At 35.6% G+C, this 21100-nt stretch overlaps 1 protein-coding gene across 2 annotated transcripts in view; it reads left to right on the top strand.

Moving 5' to 3' along the window:
* The window catches only part of ERBB4 (erb-b2 receptor tyrosine kinase 4), a 1302405-nt gene that overhangs the window by 1238361 nt on the left and 42944 nt on the right, over positions 1-21100 (top strand). For both annotated transcript variants that reach the window (XM_069578247.1, XM_069578248.1), the window contains exons 21-24: positions 10393-10548; positions 13321-13396; positions 17275-17421; positions 19757-19854. In XM_069578247.1, the coding sequence (XP_069434348.1) occupies positions 10393-10548; positions 13321-13396; positions 17275-17421; positions 19757-19854 (477 nt within the window). The remainder of the gene's footprint in view (positions 1-10392; positions 10549-13320; positions 13397-17274; positions 17422-19756; positions 19855-21100) is intronic.

Below are 21100 nucleotides of genomic sequence, written 5' to 3'. Positions count from 1 at the left end.
GTATTAAAAACATTATTGTGGGTATTTATGATGACTAAGAAATGGAATTGAGATAGAGGATACAGGGAAACAATAACAATAGTGTGCATGAAGTATGGAGTTTGGTTAGCTTAAAATTCTGAGAACTTGAGATCATAAAGGAAGAACAGTCACACATACGGCCTACAATACCATGTGTTAAATATATAATCTCAAATCCATTCTTCTTATGAAAGATACAATTCAACCACTGTAACAGAAAGAAAAGGCAGCCAGTTAAAATACCTGCTGGTTACTCAGCACTGTTGGGTATGGCAACTTCTGTTTTTCATTCTATGTGCCCCTGAATGTTCTTCTGCTCAGAGGAAGAAAAGCAGATTCACATGGTTGTCCCAGACGGGCTTGGCATTGATAGATTGGCTCCTAGAAAACAGTCTCTGAGAAAAGTTTTCATGTAGAGAGTTTGCATAAGTATTCTCAAGAACAACATCTATCAGACAGTGAAAAATCAACATGAGGTAGAAGGAAAAGTTCAACTATGGTAAAACTGCAACAAAGGGGAATAATTTGATCCCATAAAGTGTTCGGGAACTAGAATAGCACTTCATAGTTGTCAGGAGGAGGTATGTCCTTTGTAACTCAACATCAGCAAATTACTGGTTATGGTCTGCCTCCCATGAGAGGGCGAAACCCCTGGCAAAGCAGCATCCTTGTAGTTGGGTTGTGGAGTCACTGCCCCAAAACAAAGGCAGCTGAGATTAAAACCATCAGCAGTCAACACTCCCAGAGGCTGAGGTTATGAGAACTTGGGCATGAAGAGGTTTCTGGGTGCCACACTATAGCATCTACCACATGCATGTTTGTGTACACACACACATGCACAAACATATTATTGGAACCAAATTTGATAACTGTATTTCAAATAGCAACGTTCTCATCACACACTATTAAAATGACAGAAATTCAGTTGTCCTCAGTATTTCAAAATCATCTTAAGAACTTCAACCTGACCAAGTCTTGTGAAGATCATAGGTACAGTTGGAAAACATGAAAATTAAACTTGAGTATCAATGCCAAGCCAGTCTGGGACAACCATGTGAATCTGCTTTTCTTCCTCTGAGCAGAATAATAGGAAGAACATTCAGGGGCACATAGAATGGAAAACAGAAGTTGCCATACCCAACAGTGCTGAGTAACCAGCAGGTATTTTAACTGGCTGCCTTTTCTTTCTGTTACAGTGGTTGAATTGTGTCTTTCATAAGAAGGATGGATTTGAGATTATTTATTTAACACATGGTATTGTAGGATATTCAATGTTCTAGATGTTTTACAAATATTAAGGCATTGGATCTTCAAGACAATCCTCAGTTCAGTTCGGTTCAGTTCAGTCGCTCAGTCATGTCCGACTCTTTGCAACCCCATGAATCGCAGCACGCCAGGCCTCCCTGTCCATCACCAACTCCCAGAGTTCACTCAGACTCACGTCCATCGAGTCAGTGATGCCATCCAGCCATCTCATCCTCTGTCGTCCCCTTCTCCTCCTGCCCCGAATCCCTCCCAGCATCAGAGTCTTTTCCAATGAGTCAACTCTTCGCATGAGGTGGCCGAAGTACTGGAGTTTCAGCTTCAGCATCATTCCTTCCAAAGAAATCCCAGGGCTGATCTCCTTCAGAATGGACTTGTTGGATCTCCTTGCAGTCTAAGGGACTCTCAAAAGTCTGCTCCAACACCACAGTTCAAACACATCTTCGATGCTCAGCTTTCTTCACAGTCCAACTCTCACATCCATACATGACCACTGGAAAAACTATCCTCAGGGTAGATACTATTATTATCCCCATTTAGTGAAAAAAGAAAATGAAACACAAATAAATTGACCAAGGTCACACAGATAGTCAGTAGCCAGGGTTTAAACATTGGGTTGCACTAAACTGAGTTTTACTAAAATGTATTCATGGTTCTCACTAAACATTTGAAGTGAAGCAACTACTCTTCCTCTTTCCTTACTGTTCTCTGTGTCTATTATTGGCCACCATTTAATATTTTAGATGGATGTATTTTACAGTCCCATCTATCATGGAATAAAAATTTAAAGCTAGAAGACACCTCAGAGATCATTTAGGCCAATTTGTCACTTTTATAGAAGAGGTGAATTGAGTACCTGTGGCCATAAACCTTTGTGAGCAGCCTGTCTGGGACTTCTTTCTTGCAACACTCAATTCTATGTTCTTTCTACTGTGCCATGAACCAGCTTTGGCTGGTTGAAAAAGACTTAGTTGATTCAGTTACAGGGCCACCTTAGTTTCACTCCACACGCTATGTGGATAAAGTCAGTCACTTCATCCAGAAAAGTATTTTTCTTCCCTTGAACATGCTCATATCCTTTGCCCTAACAGTAGAGAGCATTAGAGTTAGATTTTTCTTTTTTCTCTCAAGGATAGAATTGCTTTCAGAAGGAAAGGTGGAAAAGAGGAGCAGTTCTCATTTGAAGATAGCTTTCTTGAAGCTCCCTGTTATTAAGAAAGCTTCAGGTTATTAGAATGAAATCAGAAAAAAAAATGTACTCTTGCTAACTCCAGAGATTAATGCCTGTGAGAACTGACTACAGCTTAAAAATTTTAGCTCCACGCACGTGTTTGATGAAATTGTCACCTGGCCTATATGTGGGAAGCAAATATTTATTGTCAGAAATAGTCTGGTCTCTCTTGACTTCCGTTAGCTTCCTGCAGCTGGTAAGAATACATTTTAACATTGGATTAAAGCATAATAGTGATGCATTTTTGCTAGCCAGCTGTGAGTCAGACATCATAAGGCTGAAAAGGTCATTGCCAATACTTCATCAACACCAATAGTTTTAAATTGTCAGTCACTGACTTTTTCCCAATAGAGTAGTTTATATGAGTCAGTTCTAACCTGAGATTAAAACTTTAAATTCAATTATAATAAGATTATCCTTGGATTTTGTATTAAAGTGCATTCCTGAAAGTCAAGAGTAAAATTTGACTTTCCCCTGTGAGCTTGTGTTTATTGACACATATTTTAAGAGGTAGAAGCAAAATAGAAAATAAGTAAGCAGTCTTTGAAAACACATTACATCATTCAGAGCACGTATGAAAATGGTGAAGCTCTGAATGGTTTGAGTGGTAGTAAATTCTGAGTAGTTTGAGTAAAATCAGAACTGCAGCACTTGGATCAAGGCCAGTTATGTCTGACTCTGTGGACTGTAGCCTGCCAGGCAGTTCTGTCCATGAGGATTCTCCAGGCAAGAATACTGGAATGGGTTGCCATTTCCTTCTTCAGGGGATCTTCCCAGGGATTGAACCAGTGTCTCTTATGTCTCTTGCATTGGCAGGTAGGTTATTTATCACTAGAGCCACCTGGGAAGCCCACCCCTAAAACACCTCTACCCAAAATATCCCTAAGTGCTGAGTGATAAAAGGCAAATACTTTGGTACAGAAAAGTTACTAGTTTATTCACTCAAGGAAAATATCCTGCAGCATTGAAAAGTTTTTGACCTATACTGTTTATAACTTTTATCTTCACTAAATTCCTGAATCTGTGATATATTTATGGAAAGCACCCTATCTTTTATTAGATTCCTTACTGTTTCCTTCTCCTTATATGACAGCACCCTCAGGTGAACTGTTATTAAAATAATATCGTGAACAGTAATTATTCTGAAATTTTTAGCCACACATTATTTATGATGGGAAGTTATGGGTATATGTATCAGCATTTGCAAACATTTCTTGAACACCCACTGTGATATATTAGTTGAAGCTCACAGATTTTCTAAAATGGGCAATTCAAGTTAATGAGGGTAAATGATTCTTATGCACTGGAACTGTTGATAACTATCAGTGGAACGACATTGTTTGTCCTATACTTACTACATATACTACTACTACTTAAGTAGTAACTTAACTACTTTACATACTATTTGATCATCACAACCACCTTTATGATAGGTGCTATTGTGGCTGTTTTAGAGAGGAAGAAGGTGAGCGATAGAGAGGTTAATCAACTCATTAGAGTCACATAGTTAGAATATGGCAGAGCTCTGGATTTTAGACAAGCAATCAACTCCAAAATTTATGCTAAAAGCCACTCCACCATCCTACATACCCTGTGACCATAGCGAGAATTAAGTTTCCAATTTACACAGTTTAACTTGTTGCTATATTATAAGAAATTCTATAATTTAGCAGAGTTTTAAATATAAAAGCAAACATGTCAGTCACCTTCATTATGCACTGAAATTCACAGAAACATTTGATGATATGTTTTTTCTGCAGAAGTACTAGGATCTTTTAAAACTATATGACATTACTATGTACATTCATTTCTGTATGCCCACGCTACCCAGTCATCCATCAAGAGAGGAGGTGGGCTTAAATGTGCAGACTTTGAGTCCCACACCAAGGGACCATATCCCAGTTCTACCACTCATTAAATACATGACTTGGAGCAAGTAACTTGACCTCTCTTATCAGGGTTTTCTCATATTTAGAATAGGGTAAAAGTAGTATGTCTCATGTTGTTTAGGTGCTCAGTTGTGTCCGACTCTTTTGCAATGCCATAGACTGTAGTCCACCAGGCTCCTCTGTTCAGGGGCTCTCCCAGGCAAGAATACTGGAGTGGATAGCCGTTTTTCTTCTTCAGGTGATCTTCCCAACCCAGGGATCAAACCTTCATCTCCTGCCTGTGTCTCCGGCACCGGAGGCAGATTCTTTACCACTGAGCCACTAGAGAAGTTAACCGACCTATGTAGACATGTTTAGTTCAATGCCTGCCATGTTCTAAGAACTCAATCAATATTAGCTGAGGCTGTTGTCAGTGTTAGTATTCCTATTATATAGTCCACCTGAGCTGGCAGGGCAAGGACATGGGAGTTTCTACAGAGCAGAGTAAGAGGTTCCTTTTCAACCAAAGCAGTTCAGTTCAGTTCAGTCACTCAGTCATGTTCGACTCTTTGCGACCCCATGGATGCACCACACCAGGCCTCCCTGTCCATCACCAACTCCCGGAGTCTACTCAAACTCATTTCCATTGAGTCGGTGATGCCATCCAACCATCTCATCCTCTGTCGTCCCCTTCTCCTCCCACCTTCAGTCTTTTCCAGCGTCAGGGTCTTTTCAAATGAGTCAGCTCTTCGCATCAGGTGGCCAAAGTACTTGAGTTTCAGCTTCAACATCTGTCCTTCCAGTGAGTATTCGGGACTGATTTCCTTTAGAATGGACTGGTTGCATCTCCTGGCAGTCCAAAGCAATATCCCTCTATTATCTTCAGACTTCAAGAGACTTCAGTTTATTTTTGTTACTGATATTTCTAATAACTGTCTGCCCACTTAATTGCATCATGCTCTGGTTTAAGGAGTGATTTTATTTTGAAGGAATCTAGAAAAGAATGTGATTCTAATGAGATCTGGTAAGAAAATCTTGTTCCAATGACTGTGATGTGAAGAAATCTATTGTGAAAAATCCACAGATTGAAACACTCCTATTCAGAACCTGAAATTAGAACTTAGGTGGCAGTCATGATTAATAAGTTGAAAGTGTTCATTTGTATGATGATGTTTCATAGTTACAAAGCAACAATTCAAACATTTTTTGATGATTTGATAATGAGACAGGTGCTTCTGTTTTTATCTCTTATTATCATGGTCAGATAGCTAAGAGAAACAGTAGAGATTACCATCTGGTTTCCTGAATTTAGTTCTCATTATTTTGAAGAAAATAATTTTGTTTTACAGACAAATTGTATTGAGGTTCAGGATAGTCTATCACCTGCTGAGGCTTTATGCATAGGATGTCAAAGATCTTTTGGAATTTTGAGGCCTTGCTTATACAGTCAATGTGTCATTAAAGTCTTAAGTTTCTTGTTGAATATTAGTTCCCTACTAGTAGAATATATATTTCTTACATATATTTACATTAGGATAATATCTAATTAAAGGGATCATTATCCACCTAAATTACAAAAGCACAGGCTTATTCTCAATTTACTCTCTTGATCATTGTACAGTCGTTTACCAAGGATGGTTATTTTATCATGTACCCTGAAATTTTCCTCTCCCTAGTTCCCTCTGGCCTAGTTTAGTTGAAGATTCAGACATTCATATAGGAGCTGGTGACTACCATAAACAAATAAAGACTGAATTCTTGAAAATGATAGTGAGTAGTAGGATCCTAGCAAACTGGGGACCAAATGCCCTTAAAGAGCATAGCCAGTAACTAACTAAATAGGATATATGAAACTCATTCAGTGTCGGCATACAAAAATGGGATAGCTGATGGGTGGTCAGTTTACAACCTTCATTTTACACTCTCCTCACTTTTCTCCTGTAATGTGGCAGTGACTCCTGACTTTAGCTATAGTTGTGTGTAATCCAGCCTCTATACTGGCACCAGGTGGTATTTTTTTAGGCTCCAGCGATAATTGTGTCACTCTCCTCTTAAAAAGAGGGCATCGCCACATTGAATGCTGCATAAAATGCAAAGGTCAAATTCTCTATCATGATTTATAAAGGGTCCTTCTTGGATCTAGCCTCTTACTCTATTTTCAGTCTCATCACCCACCATATGCATAATACTTCAGAAATACAAAGTTACGTAACTTTGTCCAAGCATGCTACGCTATCAATTCTCCTGGGCTTGTTCTTACTGCAGTTTTCCCCTACCTTGTCCAACTGGTGGACAGCCATCCTTAAAGCTTTACTTAGGCCATAGTACCTCTCTGAAGCCTCCCTGCTCATGCACACTTGCTAGACTATACAACAGATGGTCCTCAAAATACAGCTCTCCTTAGGTGCCTTCCACACGTCACCGATCTGGTCAAGTTTTTACTCCATATCTGCCCACTTTATTAATTAGCTTCTATCCTCTAATGCACAAACCTTCTCTGACTCTCTTTCGTCTTTCTGGTGTCTGGCAGAGTACTTGGCATATAGTATGTGTTCTGTCATTGTGTGTGGATCTGAATATCAACTTCTTGCCAACATGCTTTCCATATTCTGTTATGAAGATGGTAAGAAAAAGAATGATGAATGTTTTTGTGAACACTTCGTACAGGGACAAAATTATCAAACAGACTTTATCTCCAAGGCGATGACTGTTTTTATTAATTCTTTAAAGCATTCAGAGGTTTTATGTTGTCATGTTCACTTTATTCTAGAAGGAAATGGAGAAGGAAATGGCAACCCACTCCAGTATTCATGCCTAGAGAATCCCATGGACGGAGGAGCTTGGTGGGCTACAGTCCACAGGTCGCAAAGAGTCGGACGCGACTGAGCGACTCCACTTCACTTTATTCTAGAAATCTCCAAGTTGGCATGATCAAGGAGAAGGCACTGTTTAGGAAAGAGGACAAAGCTCCCATAAATCCCAGTTGTGGATTGATTTCAGAAAACACTAATACATATGATGTCACCCAACTGCTGACTGATTGGACTATATCAGGCAGTATCTGCACTGGTTGTGTTTAATGGGCATTTATATAGTGCTCGGCTCATGATGCTGCTTGAAGCAATATTCTCTTTCCACTACACTGAGTATACGGAGTATACGGTTCATAATTTTTTGACCTCTCTGATTTATATGTCTGTTAACCGCAGCTTTTGTTTGATGTCAGAAACCATTAATCCTTTAAAGTCCTGCAGTTGTAATGTTAACTGCCAGCAGCATTGATTTGCAATTGGCATGAGAGTGTGCTTCAACCATTTTATAACACTTCTGATTTGTTCTCACCACTGAAATCCTCAAATATAGAATTTTCCCTTACTCTTCAACAAAAATATGCTCACTCAAACAAAAGATGAGCACTCTAATATAGACCTTTGAGTTCATTTCCTTGGTTTTGCTTCAACCTTTTAGTTAGGCTAGTGTTTCATGACTCTTGGCTTCCCTATTGATGAAATACAATGAACAGCTATTGTTACTGGATTATTTTTTACTTGTCCATAATCTAATGTACATGCTATGTATACATATAACACATATGTATGCATATGTATGAGCTTCCATGGTGGCTCAGTGGTAAAGAACATGTCTGCCAATGCAGAAAATGTGGGTTCAATATGACTGAGTCAGGAAGATTCCTGAAGAAGGAAATGGCAACCTGTTCCAGTATTCTTGCCTGGGAAATCCCATGGACAGAGGAGGCCAGCAAGCTACACTCCATGCGGTCTCAAAACACTCAGACATATATGTATGTACATATACATATGTGTGTGTGTGTATTGGGGGAAAATCCAGTTATATCTCTTGTTGGCAATCAGCAATACACTATTTTTAATTACATATATGTTTTATGAAGAAAACATTAAAGGCTAATTTGAAGGTCTTTATAAATGATGTACTTTCACTTGTGAGTTCTCACAGTGACTACTAATGTCATCAAAACCAATTTTTAAATTATAGGCTTTTAATTGGGGGCAGGAGGAGAAGGGGACGACAGAGGATGAGATGGCTGGATGGCATCACTGACTCGATAGATGTGAGTCTGAGTGAACTCCAGGAGTTGGTGATAGACAGGGAGGCCTGGCATGCTGTGATTCATGGGGTCGCAAAGAGTCAGACACAACTGAACAACTGAACTGAACTGAATGCCCCTAGGGTATATTTCATTTTTTGCATAATTAATAAGAATAAGGGCTTCCCAAGTGGCACTAGTGATAAAGAACCTACCTGCCAATGCAAGAGACACAAGAGATGTGGGATTGATGCCTGGGTCAGGAAGATTCCCCTGGAAAAGGGTATGGCAACCGATTCCAGTATTCTTGCCTGGAAAATCTCATGGACAGAGGAGCCTGGTGGGTTACAGTCCACAGGGTCATAGAGAGTTGGACATGACTGAAGCGACTTAGCATGCACACAAGAAGAATAATATAATTCTCAGCCTTGATAGAATCTATAATGGTGATTTTGCCTCCATTAAACCTTTATATGAAATACTTTTGAAAAGTATGGATAGCTGAATTTTTTTGGAGTGGGTGTATGGGGGAAGATGACATGAAACAAGATATTGAGAAGAAAACAAAAATATGTGGGTCAGTCCAAATACATGTTCAGTTCAGTTCAGTTGCTCAGTTGTATCTAACACTTTGCAGCCCCATGAATCATAGCATGCCAGGCTTCCCTGTCCATCACCAACTCCCGGAGTTCACTCAACTCATGTCCATCGAGTCAGTGATGCCATCCCGCCATCTTATCCTGTGTCGTCCCCTTCTCCTCCTGACCCCAATCCCTCCCAGCATCAGGGTCTTTTCCAATGAGTCAACTCTTCACATGAGGTGGCCAAAGTATTGGAGTTTCAGCTTTAGCATCAGTACTTCAAATGAACACCCAGGATTGGTCTCCTTTAGAATGGACTGGTTGGATCTCTTTGCAGTCCAAGTGACTCTCAAGAGTCTTCTCCAACACCACAGTTCAAAAGCATCAATTCTTCAGTGCTCAGCTTTCTTCACAGTCCAACTCTCACATCCATACATGACCACTGGAAAAACCATATCTTTGACTGGACAGACCTTTGTTGGCAAAGTAATGTCTCTGCTTTTTAATATGCTGTCTAGGTTGGTCATAACTTTCCTTCCAAGAAGTGTCTTTTAATTTCATGGCTGCAATCACCATCTGCAGTGATTTTGGAGCCCCAAAAAACAAATTCTGACACTGTTTCCACTGTTTCCCCATCTATGTCCCATGAAGTGATGGGACCAGATGCCATGATCTTTGTTTCTGAATGTTGAGCTTTAAGCCAACTTTTTCACTCTCCTCTTTCACTTTCATCAAGAGGCTTTTTAGTTCCTCTTCACTTTCTACCATAAGGGTGGTGTCATCTGCATATCTGAGGTTATTGATATTTCTTTCAGCAATCCTGATTCCAGCTTGTGCTTCTTCCAGCCCAGCGTTTCTCATGATGTACTCTGCATAGAAGTTAAATAAGCAGGGTGACAATATACAGCCTTGACATACTCCTTTTCCTATTTGGAACCAGTCTGTTCCATGTCCAGTTCTAACTGTTGCTTCCTGACTTGCATATAGGTTTCTCAAGAGTCAGGTCATGTGGTCTGGTAGTTTCATCTCTTTCCATTAGCCAGTCTATTAGGACACTTTCATTCTCACTAATGAAAGTGTTTGCAAAAGAATATAAAGTACCTGGGGGAAAAAATGATCTAACAATGAGCTCATGTGCAGGTAATCCATTCTGCTTTTATAAGGCTTTTGGGAATAAAAGCCAAAGCTATTTGTGGTTTGCTTTTTAACATCTGCCTTTTCCCTAATTTTGGAAATATTATCAAATTTTTACATCACTTAGAGAAATCAAGCACTTACACCTGAAAGCTAGGAAACTCCTTTTTTTGACAATGGAAAACCCTAGGCATTAACTGCTTCTTTGGGAAATTTGGTGTTTTTCAGGGAATGATGTACCTGGAAGAAAGACGGCTTGTTCATCGGGACTTAGCAGCCCGTAATGTCTTAGTGAAATCTCCAAACCATGTGAAAATCACGGATTTTGGACTAGCAAGACTCTTGGAAGGAGATGAAAAAGAGTATAATGCTGATGGAGGAAAGGTGAATATCTTTTTGAGAGCAATATTACTTGAAAATATACTGTAATATCCTTTTATCTCATATGTTACAGAAAGAAGCCAACAAACCTGAGGTTTAAGAGATTATAAAATCTTAGTTCTACTATTTGCCTTCTCTCCTACCCACAGTAATATATATATATATATATATATATACATACATACACACACATACATACATACACATACACACACACATATATATACAACTATATATACATATAGTTGTATACATGTACATACACATACATATACATATATATTAATAGAATATTTTAAAAATATATATAGTATGTATTACCAACTTCCATTTCTCAAAAGTAGCTAAAATATGATGAGTGTCTGGATCCAAGTGGTCTTTATGTCAGTTCTCATGGGGAGTGGGTAGCTCCCAAGAAACTCTAAAGATTACATTTTAATCGAGGGCAATATAAATTGTTTCATTGATCGTACTAATTTAAGACTATCACAAAGAGATCAGAGAAGTACTTCTCTCTCATAGACTAGAGAGAAGTCTTGCTACTACCAAGAATCATAGATATTGGAAAGCTGAACATTCTGTTTAACTTCTAATTCTCCTGTAGCAAAAGCAACAGATTGCTCTTATCTGGCTTGGTTTTTTTGTTTGTTTGTTTTCATTATAGCATATGATTTACCAGTTTATTTATTGGATTGATCAAAAAGTTCATTTTGCTTTAAGTAAAAATTAAAGACACATTTTTCATTTTCACTAAGACTTTTATTGAACAAAGTATTCACTAATCAGACTTCCCTAGTGGCTCAGTGTTAAAGAATCAGCCTGCAATGCATGAGACTCAGGTTTGATCTCTGGGTTGGGAAGATCCCTTGGAGAAGGAAATGGTAACTCACTTCAGTATTCTTACATGCGAAATCCCATGGACAGAGGAGCCTGGTGAGCTACAGTCCATGAGGTCCCAAGAGTTGGACATGACTTAGCAACTAAACAACAACAGTAACAGAAACTCACTAAGCAAAAGAACTTTTTGGTCAACCCAGTATTCTCTGACTCCCTCCACTAGAATGTCAACCATTCTACCCGAAGGAACAGTGCCACTGCCTCTTCTAACTTTTCTGACTCTCCACCCACAAGCCCTGCCTGGCAGCTGTCTTTCTGCCTCTCTCATTCACCATATGGGGTCTCAATCCATGCCTTAGTTCCAGTTCTTATCTTTCTTCATTAACCCACAGTTTAGCTTATTATTTTTGGCTAACTATTAAGGATACCTCCTCTTCATGTGGAGGCTTATCTAGCTTGGCCTGGATAAACTTACATCAGAAGAGACCAAATAAAATAAGCAGATGCAGCCTTAGCCTATAAGTGCATGCTAACAAAGACAAGTAATTAATGTGTCAGGTAAATATGTTTATTATTTGCTTTTACTCATCATGGCGCATCCAGATGCATATTATAATTATTTTACAGTGACAGGCCTCCAAATGCTAAACATTGATTTTTATACTAAAAGCTTATAAATAAAACTATATATATTCAAATCTTATCACAAACACAAAGCAAAACACAACATGTATATTTTTTAAATCTTTAGTTTTGTAGCTTTCTCTGGGTTTCCCTTGATTTTATTAGCCTATTTTGCTTATTTACTACAAATTGCAGCCATTTGAGACCACAGCTTTGAAATTCACTACAACACTGCACAGAAGTAGAAGTCTATAAATCACATGACTTCACTTGTCTTGAGAACATACAGCTGTAAGATTTGTCTAAAGCAAGATTCATTAGAGCTTTAAATGCCTAGTAACCATTAAGTCTTTATCAAGCCACCTGTGATTTAAACTTACTTCTTTAACAGTGTCTGTAGTCCATAAAGTCGGCTAACTCCTTGCCCATAGGGAAATTACTTTCAATGTGTCTTCTGTTCCCTTTCACTGAATACCATGATTCTGTCACTGAGTTACCTTGGTGTCACCTTGGTGAGCAGCCAACCTCATGATTTCAAAGGCCTATTTAGTTTTAAGCTTTCAACTGTGAGGTAGAAGTGTTTATCTTTATTCCGTAGAATCTAATTATATTCCCAGTTCTATAACACTGCCCTTCGTAGTTGAAACTTGTTCTGCTGACCCATCAGCAGCAGGGTATGTGAGCTGAGTCACTTTTCTTACAGTGATGATGGATTTGTACTGATCCTCTCATATTCTTTTATATAATTCCTATTTTGAAAATGGTACATATTTTCAATACTGGCTATCCAAGTCGAGGGAGATCGTTTGTGGCTGGGGAACAAAGGAAGGCTAACTTTGGAATTCATTATTTTAGGTGCTTTAGTGACCAAATTATCTGAGAGGAGAGGGAGAGAATGGGTATAGAAAGAGTTCATTTTATCAGTGGCCTGAAATTTGAGGGTGGAAAGGGTTCCTGAAAATGTAGGGAATCTTATTTGGGGGAAAACAATACAGTATGATCACATTATTAGAAATAGATGTATTAGGTGTTTTAGAATTGATATTGTGAATCATAATATTAACTAGTAACTTGATCACTGAATAGTAAGCTTAGAAAGTGATACTTATTATTTCCCTTTTTACTGTTTATGAAGGTTTTAAAAATAAATATTTGTAATTAATTCTTTTTAAGATTAGATTTCATTTCCTCCCTGTTTTGAAAATAACACATTTCTATTTTTCTATGCATACAAGAGAGGCAAATCCAGAGACTCATATTGAGGAAATATAGAAATGACTTTTTATATGACTTACACTTCTTATTTTTCTGTAGATGCCAATTAAATGGATGGCTCTGGAGTGTATACATTATAGGAAATTCACCCATCAGAGCGACGTTTGGAGCTATGGTAAATAATTCTTCTTTGTTTTATAAGGCTTTTAAAGCAAAAATAAACATTTTAGGTTTCTTGGTTCTCTAAAATGTAATATATTAATGTCTTGGTTGAGTTGTCTATCATAACCTTTGCTTTGGTAGCAACTTGTCTAATCATTTTGATGAACAAAACAAAAAGCAGCAGTTTTAGATTAGGGATGTTTTCATAGACTCCTATGGCCTTCATTTTCAACAAATCTTTGAAAACATAATTTCAAATGTTTTTTATAAATGTTTTTCAAATGTTTTAATAAATGTTTTTTAAAAAGCATTTTCTTATTGAAATCTAGTTATATAGTAAGAAAATAGAGATTATTGTTAGAACAAATACCAGTTATTGAAAGCAGTAGGATGAGAGCATTAAATGCGAGAGAAGAGAATGATAAGAGAGATGATTTATAATTATACCTTTAATTATAATTTATGAACTACTTTTGAAGTAAATAGATATATAAGAAAATTAATAAATGAATGGGAACAGTGATTTTAAATTTTAGAACATTTATTTATTTGCATCTAACAATTTTTGAGATGAGCTTCTTAGTGCCTGTCTGGCTATTTACAAACTTAAGTACACTAATACTAAGTATTAGTGAGAATAAATCAATACCTTTTCTAAGTTTACATAAACGGTATAAAACTAGCACTTCTAACAAGTAAAAAGCTCAGTCAGTGCTTCTTTAAATGAAAATGTGTTGGTGAGTCTTGAAATCATGAAGCAATTTATTTTACTCAAATTTAAGCTTAGGTTTTATTTTTTGAAAGAAGATTAAACAACCTGTATTTTTTATCTAAAAACAGTATAAAGTATCTTTAAAAATAAGATATTTCTATGGGGTAGTTTTTCTTTCCACACCTGTAAACCATATGAGGTGTTAAAATTTTCATGAAGACTTCATGTAGTCTACTAGTTAGAAGCGGAGTGTTGTGTGTTTGAGATTAGGCAAGTACAAGGGAACCCTTGACAAAACTTAATTAAGCTGAAAGGACTAAATTAAAATCAGATATATATCATTACATATAAATCATGTACACTTAAATATGGTATAGAAGTATACATAATATGAGATACATTAGCATGTACATATGCATTTATATATTATATGGTATAGATTAGCATATATATTACATGATAAAGTAGATTTGCATATAAGATAGATTTCAGTTCAGTTCAATTCAGTTGCTCAGTAGTGTCTGACTCTTTGCGACCCCATGAAGTACAGCACACCAGGCCTCCCTGTCTATCACCATCTTCCAGAGTTCACCCAAACTCATGCCCATCGAGTCGGTGATGCCATCCAGCCATCTTATCCTCTGTCGTCCCCTTCTCCTCCTGCCCCCAATCCCTCCCAGCATCAGAGTCTTTCCCAATGAGTCAACTCTTCGCATGAGGTGGCCAAAGTACTGGAGTTTCAGCTTTAGCATCATTCCTTCCAAAGAACACCCAGGGCTGATCTCCTTCAGAATGGACTGGTTGGATCTCCTTGCAGTCCAAGGGACTCTCAAGAGTCTTCTCCAACACCACAGTTCAAAAGCATCAACTCTTCGGCACTCAGCTTTCTTCACAGTCCAATACTCACATCCATACATGACCACAGGAAAAACCATAGCCTTGACTAGACAGACCTTTGTAGGCAATGTAATGTCTCTGCTTTTCAATATGCTATCTAGGTTTGTCATAAATTTTCTTCCCAGGAGCAAGCGTCTTTTAATTTCATGCAGTCACCATCTGCAGTGATTTTATCAAATAGATTTTTTTCTTTTCTTTCCCTTTTTTGTTCCTACTTATGTTTCCCTGAAATAAATGTGACAATCTATAATTTTTAAATGATTTCTAGAATAAATAAATGCATATATACATTAAAGGAAATATTGACAGGGCAATCACATTTTAATAATAAAATGTATTTTTGAAGAAAATCCTGTTTTAAAGTCATACTATTATTCTTCATGTTGAGTTGCAATATCTCAGAATCTGATGAATGGACAGATAGATGGATGGATAGATAGATAAAGTGAACTCTGTTTTGAAACATAGCCCAGGTCATCAACCCATATCTATAAGGCATTTTAAGATTTTTATTATATATCATAGTTGGTTGCAAAAGTCATAAAAGTCTAAGAAAGATTCATAGTCTTGTTTACAGTGAATCTACATGGAACATTGCCACTGGGTACATCTTTACTTTTATAAAAATAAATATGCATTGAATATGTTTTCTATCTTCAAACGATAGAATTGTAAGTTTTAAAGATATTTCTGATTTAGTTTTCTTGCTCTTCTACATGCAGCCATCTCTGTTTAACCCTATCTTGTCATCAACTCTGCAAAGATATAATTGGAATATTATTGGTAGAAGTGGGGGTTTTGATTTTTCTACTTCAACTTTTATATTGATGTGTTTCTGTTTATTGTATTTTCTATTATTTTTACTTGTAGTTGCCTTGTATCTTACTCATAGAAGTCCTGATAGAGGTGTGAAAGTACCTATTCTTTTATAATTACAAATATGTTAATAAAATGTCATTAAATACATATTGTATAAATATGACAATATGAATAGACAGTAATCTACTTCTTACTTTGTTTCAGCCTTCGTCGTGAACACTGACTTTTAGTCATCAGTTCTATGAGTCATTTTCAGTATGCAAAATCAAGTAGTGTTTTATAAGGCTGAAACAGTTAAATTGCATAACTAATTTACATGTTTATACTATATTTAAGATCTATAAGATGTAAACATTAACCAAATATCAGATAATCTTTAATGATACTGTTATGATGAATAATTTGAAGTTTACATATCTTTTTATATTTTAAGCTTTGCATTTTTATCAGTCAGTGATAACTGTTATAAGCTAAAAATGACTTCAGCTTGAATAAATAATTCATTACAAATGGCAGCAGGAAAAAAATAACCATCATTAATGAATTTTATATTGAAAGATACTTGTATATGCATCAGTTAAAATTCACTTGCTAATACTATTGTATTAGCAGATACAATTTCTGAACTAATAACCTTTACCCTTAAGAAAACTATAAGTATTAAATTAGCTAATTATTAGATTATAAAGAGGAGCTCTGTGTATGTTACTGTTCGTATCAGTATCATTATTCTTATCAAAGTTAACTACTTGCAAGCTAGTATTTAGAGTATTTGCTTTCATCAAGGAAAGCAATGTTCTAGTGATTCAAGATACTGTTATTATCTAAGAAATAGACTGTTACTGATTTCTTTCAGTTTGGAGATGATCACTTTACATATGCATTTTGTTTTGCATATGGATCATTCTTCAATCAGTCTCTCATATGTGCTAAAGAAATGAATGTTTTATTCCACTTGTTCTCTTCACATTAGTTAAAAAGAAAGGCACAATTATTTATTGTAACCTAAACATTCTAGAACCCAAGCTTGACCTTTAAGACTTTTAATAGCAAAAATGTTAATCTCAAAATTAATCAATATCAGATTTTACCTAATCATATTTGTTTAGTATCAGTACACATGTATATAGTAAATAAATTGTTTTACAGGCTCTAATGTGATGAAACTTAAACTGGGGCAACAAACATTAGTATAATGTAGTAGAAATGGGGAACAGATTCTGATATCCTCTTTGAACTGTCTCCACTACCCATTAAAATTTTCAGGACAATGCTAAAAACACTAAATTACCCACAAAGATTTTAACATTGGGCTCCTCATATGGTCATAGGATTCTGAAGAGCCGTTCTTTACACTATTTCTAATTACCCTCTGAAAAGCATTCTTTTGCCAGGGACATGTTGCTGGTTTGCTCATAGTATATTGCTGATGTGCTTATGTGTGAATTTGATCTCTCATTTAGGAGTCACTATATGGGAACTGATGACCTTTGGAGGAAAACCTTATGATGGAATTCCAACCAGAGAAATTCCTGATTTATTAGAGAAAGGAGAACGTTTGCCTCAGCCTCCCATCTGCACTATCGACGTTTACATGGTCATGGTCAAATGTAAGATTGCTACTCAATCTTCACAATTTTTTCTGTGTATTGAAAAACATAAAATTTTAAAGATCATTATGAAAGGAGAATATAAACACCTGTGTTTGTTGCAATTTTTTTAATGTGAAGCAGTATCATGCTTTCATACTATGAAGTCAACATTATATGATTCTTACACTTATTTATTTCACTTTGATTCTTATCACTTCTATACAATCAACTTGTTTCTCACAAAGGGATGTAATTAATCACGATAATGTTAATAATCTTTAAAGGAAAAAAAGCAGACTAAAGAAACCATCTACACATAAAGGAAAAGAAGCTTGAAGCTAATCATTTAAAAAGATGAATTAAATGGAAATGAGTTTACCAGTCTCAATCAACAGGAAATTAGCAAGGCAGAGTGGGAAGTGGAAAGGCATGAATCTATATTGAACTAAAAAGATTGTGAATATTTACTTTCTTTTCAATTAAATCATGTGTTTACATCTAACTCTCTTATTTTTCTTTCTCCCTTCTGTGTCTCAGACACATATGTGTTATAAATGTGTTTTGCAAGCCTAGGCTCTTAATTTAAATAGAATTAGGGAAGTCTCTGGAGTTTCTGAATTAATTTAAATGAGATTAGCATTCAGCAATCTTTCTTGTGTAATCTGGGGTTTTCCCCTTTTGATTTACACAGGGTTAGCAAAGAAACAAACTGGTGAAGGTGAATAAGCATCTTATTAATAAGAGACTTTGGACCCAGGTCTACTCAGATTTATATTCATGACATGTGTGATGCATTCTGACAGTGAGGGAAGAAATAAAAAATGTGCTTTTCAGTTTGGGTCAGCATGCCCTTTTCTCTAGCGTAGTTCTATTTACTCAATATTTAGTTAGAAAGAAACTGATACCTCACTGAGAATTTAACCTTTTTTGTTCCCATAGAGTTCCAGAAACACTGATTTTTCTCACTAACATCTTGGTATCAAAAACACTTTTTTAATGGTTGCATATAAAATATAGAGCATTTGAGCTTAGTTGGGGGAGAAAAAAATCAAATAATATTAATGGCAGCTAAAGACTTCCCATAACAAGAATAAAGATTTAATTACCAGAAACAGAGAAACAAGTTTTATAACCTTATTAGGTCAAACATTGTTTGATAGTCATCTATGGAAGAGAGTGTGCAAACACATGCCTGACATACCTTAATCGCATAATTAGAGTGAGATGATTTAGACAGCTCATTTAGAAGCTCCAATAAAATAATGAAAACTCAGAAATACATTTTTGCCAAATAAGGACTTTTACCTCACTTTTAGAAGTTTCAGTATCTAAGAAAATGGTCATTTGGCAGTAAAATCAAGGAAAGCTTGGTACTTTTATTCTTGTCATTACACCAGTTAAATAGAGCCTGGGGAGATAAGACCAACTTTATCTAGACTCCTAGCAAAATAATAATACATATCTTGAAAACTGCTGATGGTGTTTTTATGCTGGAAAGGCTAATACCCAGATAAACGAACAGCTATTGCTCAACAAACATTGCCAATCACTTTGTATTGTTTTTCCCACCAGGAAAAAAAAAATAGCATAAAAAAGTTGCTTTTGATTCTGTTCTTCACTTTTATGCCAATGTATCACATTGAAATCAAAGTTTTTAATCCATGTCACTTCTGATATAAACTGATAAATTATATTCCAATCTCAACTTCTATACACATCAAAGAAAAGTTTTTTAAGGGAGGTGGGAGGGGGGTTCATGTTTGGGAATGCATGTAAGAATTAAAGATTTTAAAATTTAAAAAATAAAAAACTAAAAATTAAAAAAAAAAGAAAAAAAAATAAAATATAGAAGACTACCAAAAAGAATTACCATGTAATAAAGATCTCCTTTCTTAAAAAAAAAATTAAAAAAAATTAAAAAAAAATAAAAGATGATGATTTACATGCCATCATATAGGTGAATCTCAAGTACAGTATGCTAAGTAAAAGTGGAATAAAAAAAAAAAGAAAAAAAAAAAAAATTCTCTTTACATATAATGAGAAAAGATCTAAGATTTCTTAAGTTCCTATGGTTAGCCTAGGTTATATTTTCTATGATGAAAAAATTAATTTTAAATTATATCAACAAGATAAAAAGCTTATGTTATTCCCTGTTACATGTAGCTATGAATATCAGTAAACTGATTGTGAGACTCTCACCTATTGAGTTGTTTCTTTCATTAGTTTTCTTTGTTTTTCAGGTCATTTTTATTAAAATAATATTTTTCAAACTTAACCTATAGTTTTGTAAATTTTACATCCCACTTCTTCCTAATTATGGATATAGTGACTTTTATTGCTTGTGAATTTCTAGGTTGGATGATTGATGCTGACAGTAGACCTAAATTTAAGGAACTGGCTGCTGAATTTTCAAGGATGGCTCGAGACCCTCAAAGATATCTAGTTATTCAGGTTTGTACCTTTGACCTAGGTTTTTGAGAAGGTCAGAATGGAAAGCGCACTACAAAATAGTAATACTATCTGAACTTTCGAACTGTGGCTATCACCACTCACAAACTGATTAACTAAGCAGAACATAATGTGAAATGACTTTTGCTTGTCAGAACCACTTCTAAGCATTTTCCCTTAGCACTTAAGTGCCTCTGCTATTGATCTGTCAGATAATTATGATTATTCATGTGCATAAAAAGGCCTTTATCCTCAGACAAGCCTTGAAGTACTCTACTAGTTATATTCATTGTTATACACAATGGAAAAAAAAAGAAAATAAATTTTCATTTTCATTGTGTCCATATTTGAAGGCAGTGAATTAGAAGTTTAAATATATTGACATTTCATTTCCTAGAAAAATATTTTAAAATATTTTTATTTAAAAAATAATATCTCAGGTTATTATAACCACACAAGAACTCAGATTTAGATGAATATATGTAGATAAAATAATAGACCAAAAGAACATTTTATATGTAGCACTACAAAAAATGGATTTGATCATTTAAATTTGCAGTAAATTTTGTTGTGAATATTTTGCCTAAACCAGAAACAAATGGTCTGGATAACACTGAGTTAAAATTTCTCAATAAAACAGAGCACTGTTTATCTTCATATCAATAGTCTGACGTGAAGATAAAAGTCACATTTTAGCAGACAATGATTTCTATCTAACTTTTTCCCAAATTAACTCTGATTTTAAAAAATGTTTACAAAAATATCATATAACTTAAATTTTTAAATCCTATTTAAGAAATAGTTGAGGTAAGAGAATAACGATTGTTTTGGTGCTTCTCCCATTTCCATTTATGTTCTTTTCCATGCTTGCTGTGATTTTGAATGATAGCACTTTCATAATGTTATGCTGTAGAACAAATCATGGATACTTTGTGTCCTGATAGCGTTGCACTGTCAACCAACCAAATATAATAAAGATTGATAAGTTCATTGCTCTTTCTTTATTATTTACTCTTAAAGTCACAGTTCAAACACCATCTTGGCAATGAAACCTACCATTATTCTCAAATCTAAAATGAATTATGCCTCTCTAAAAATAGCCATAGCATTCTGCTTTTTTTTTTTTAATTCTCTTAAATGAGCATTTATCAGATTCTTTTTGTATTTATTTATCTTTCCCTGTCATATCTATATATGTTATAGGCTTCTATATGGCAGGTAATTGTGCTAAATATTTTTTAATGAGTGC

Source organism: Ovis canadensis, chromosome 2 (assembly GCF_042477335.2).
Source record: "Ovis canadensis isolate MfBH-ARS-UI-01 breed Bighorn chromosome 2, ARS-UI_OviCan_v2, whole genome shotgun sequence".
NCBI lineage: Eukaryota > Metazoa > Chordata > Mammalia > Artiodactyla > Bovidae > Ovis > Ovis canadensis.
This window is presented reverse-complemented; position numbering and strand designations above follow the sequence as displayed.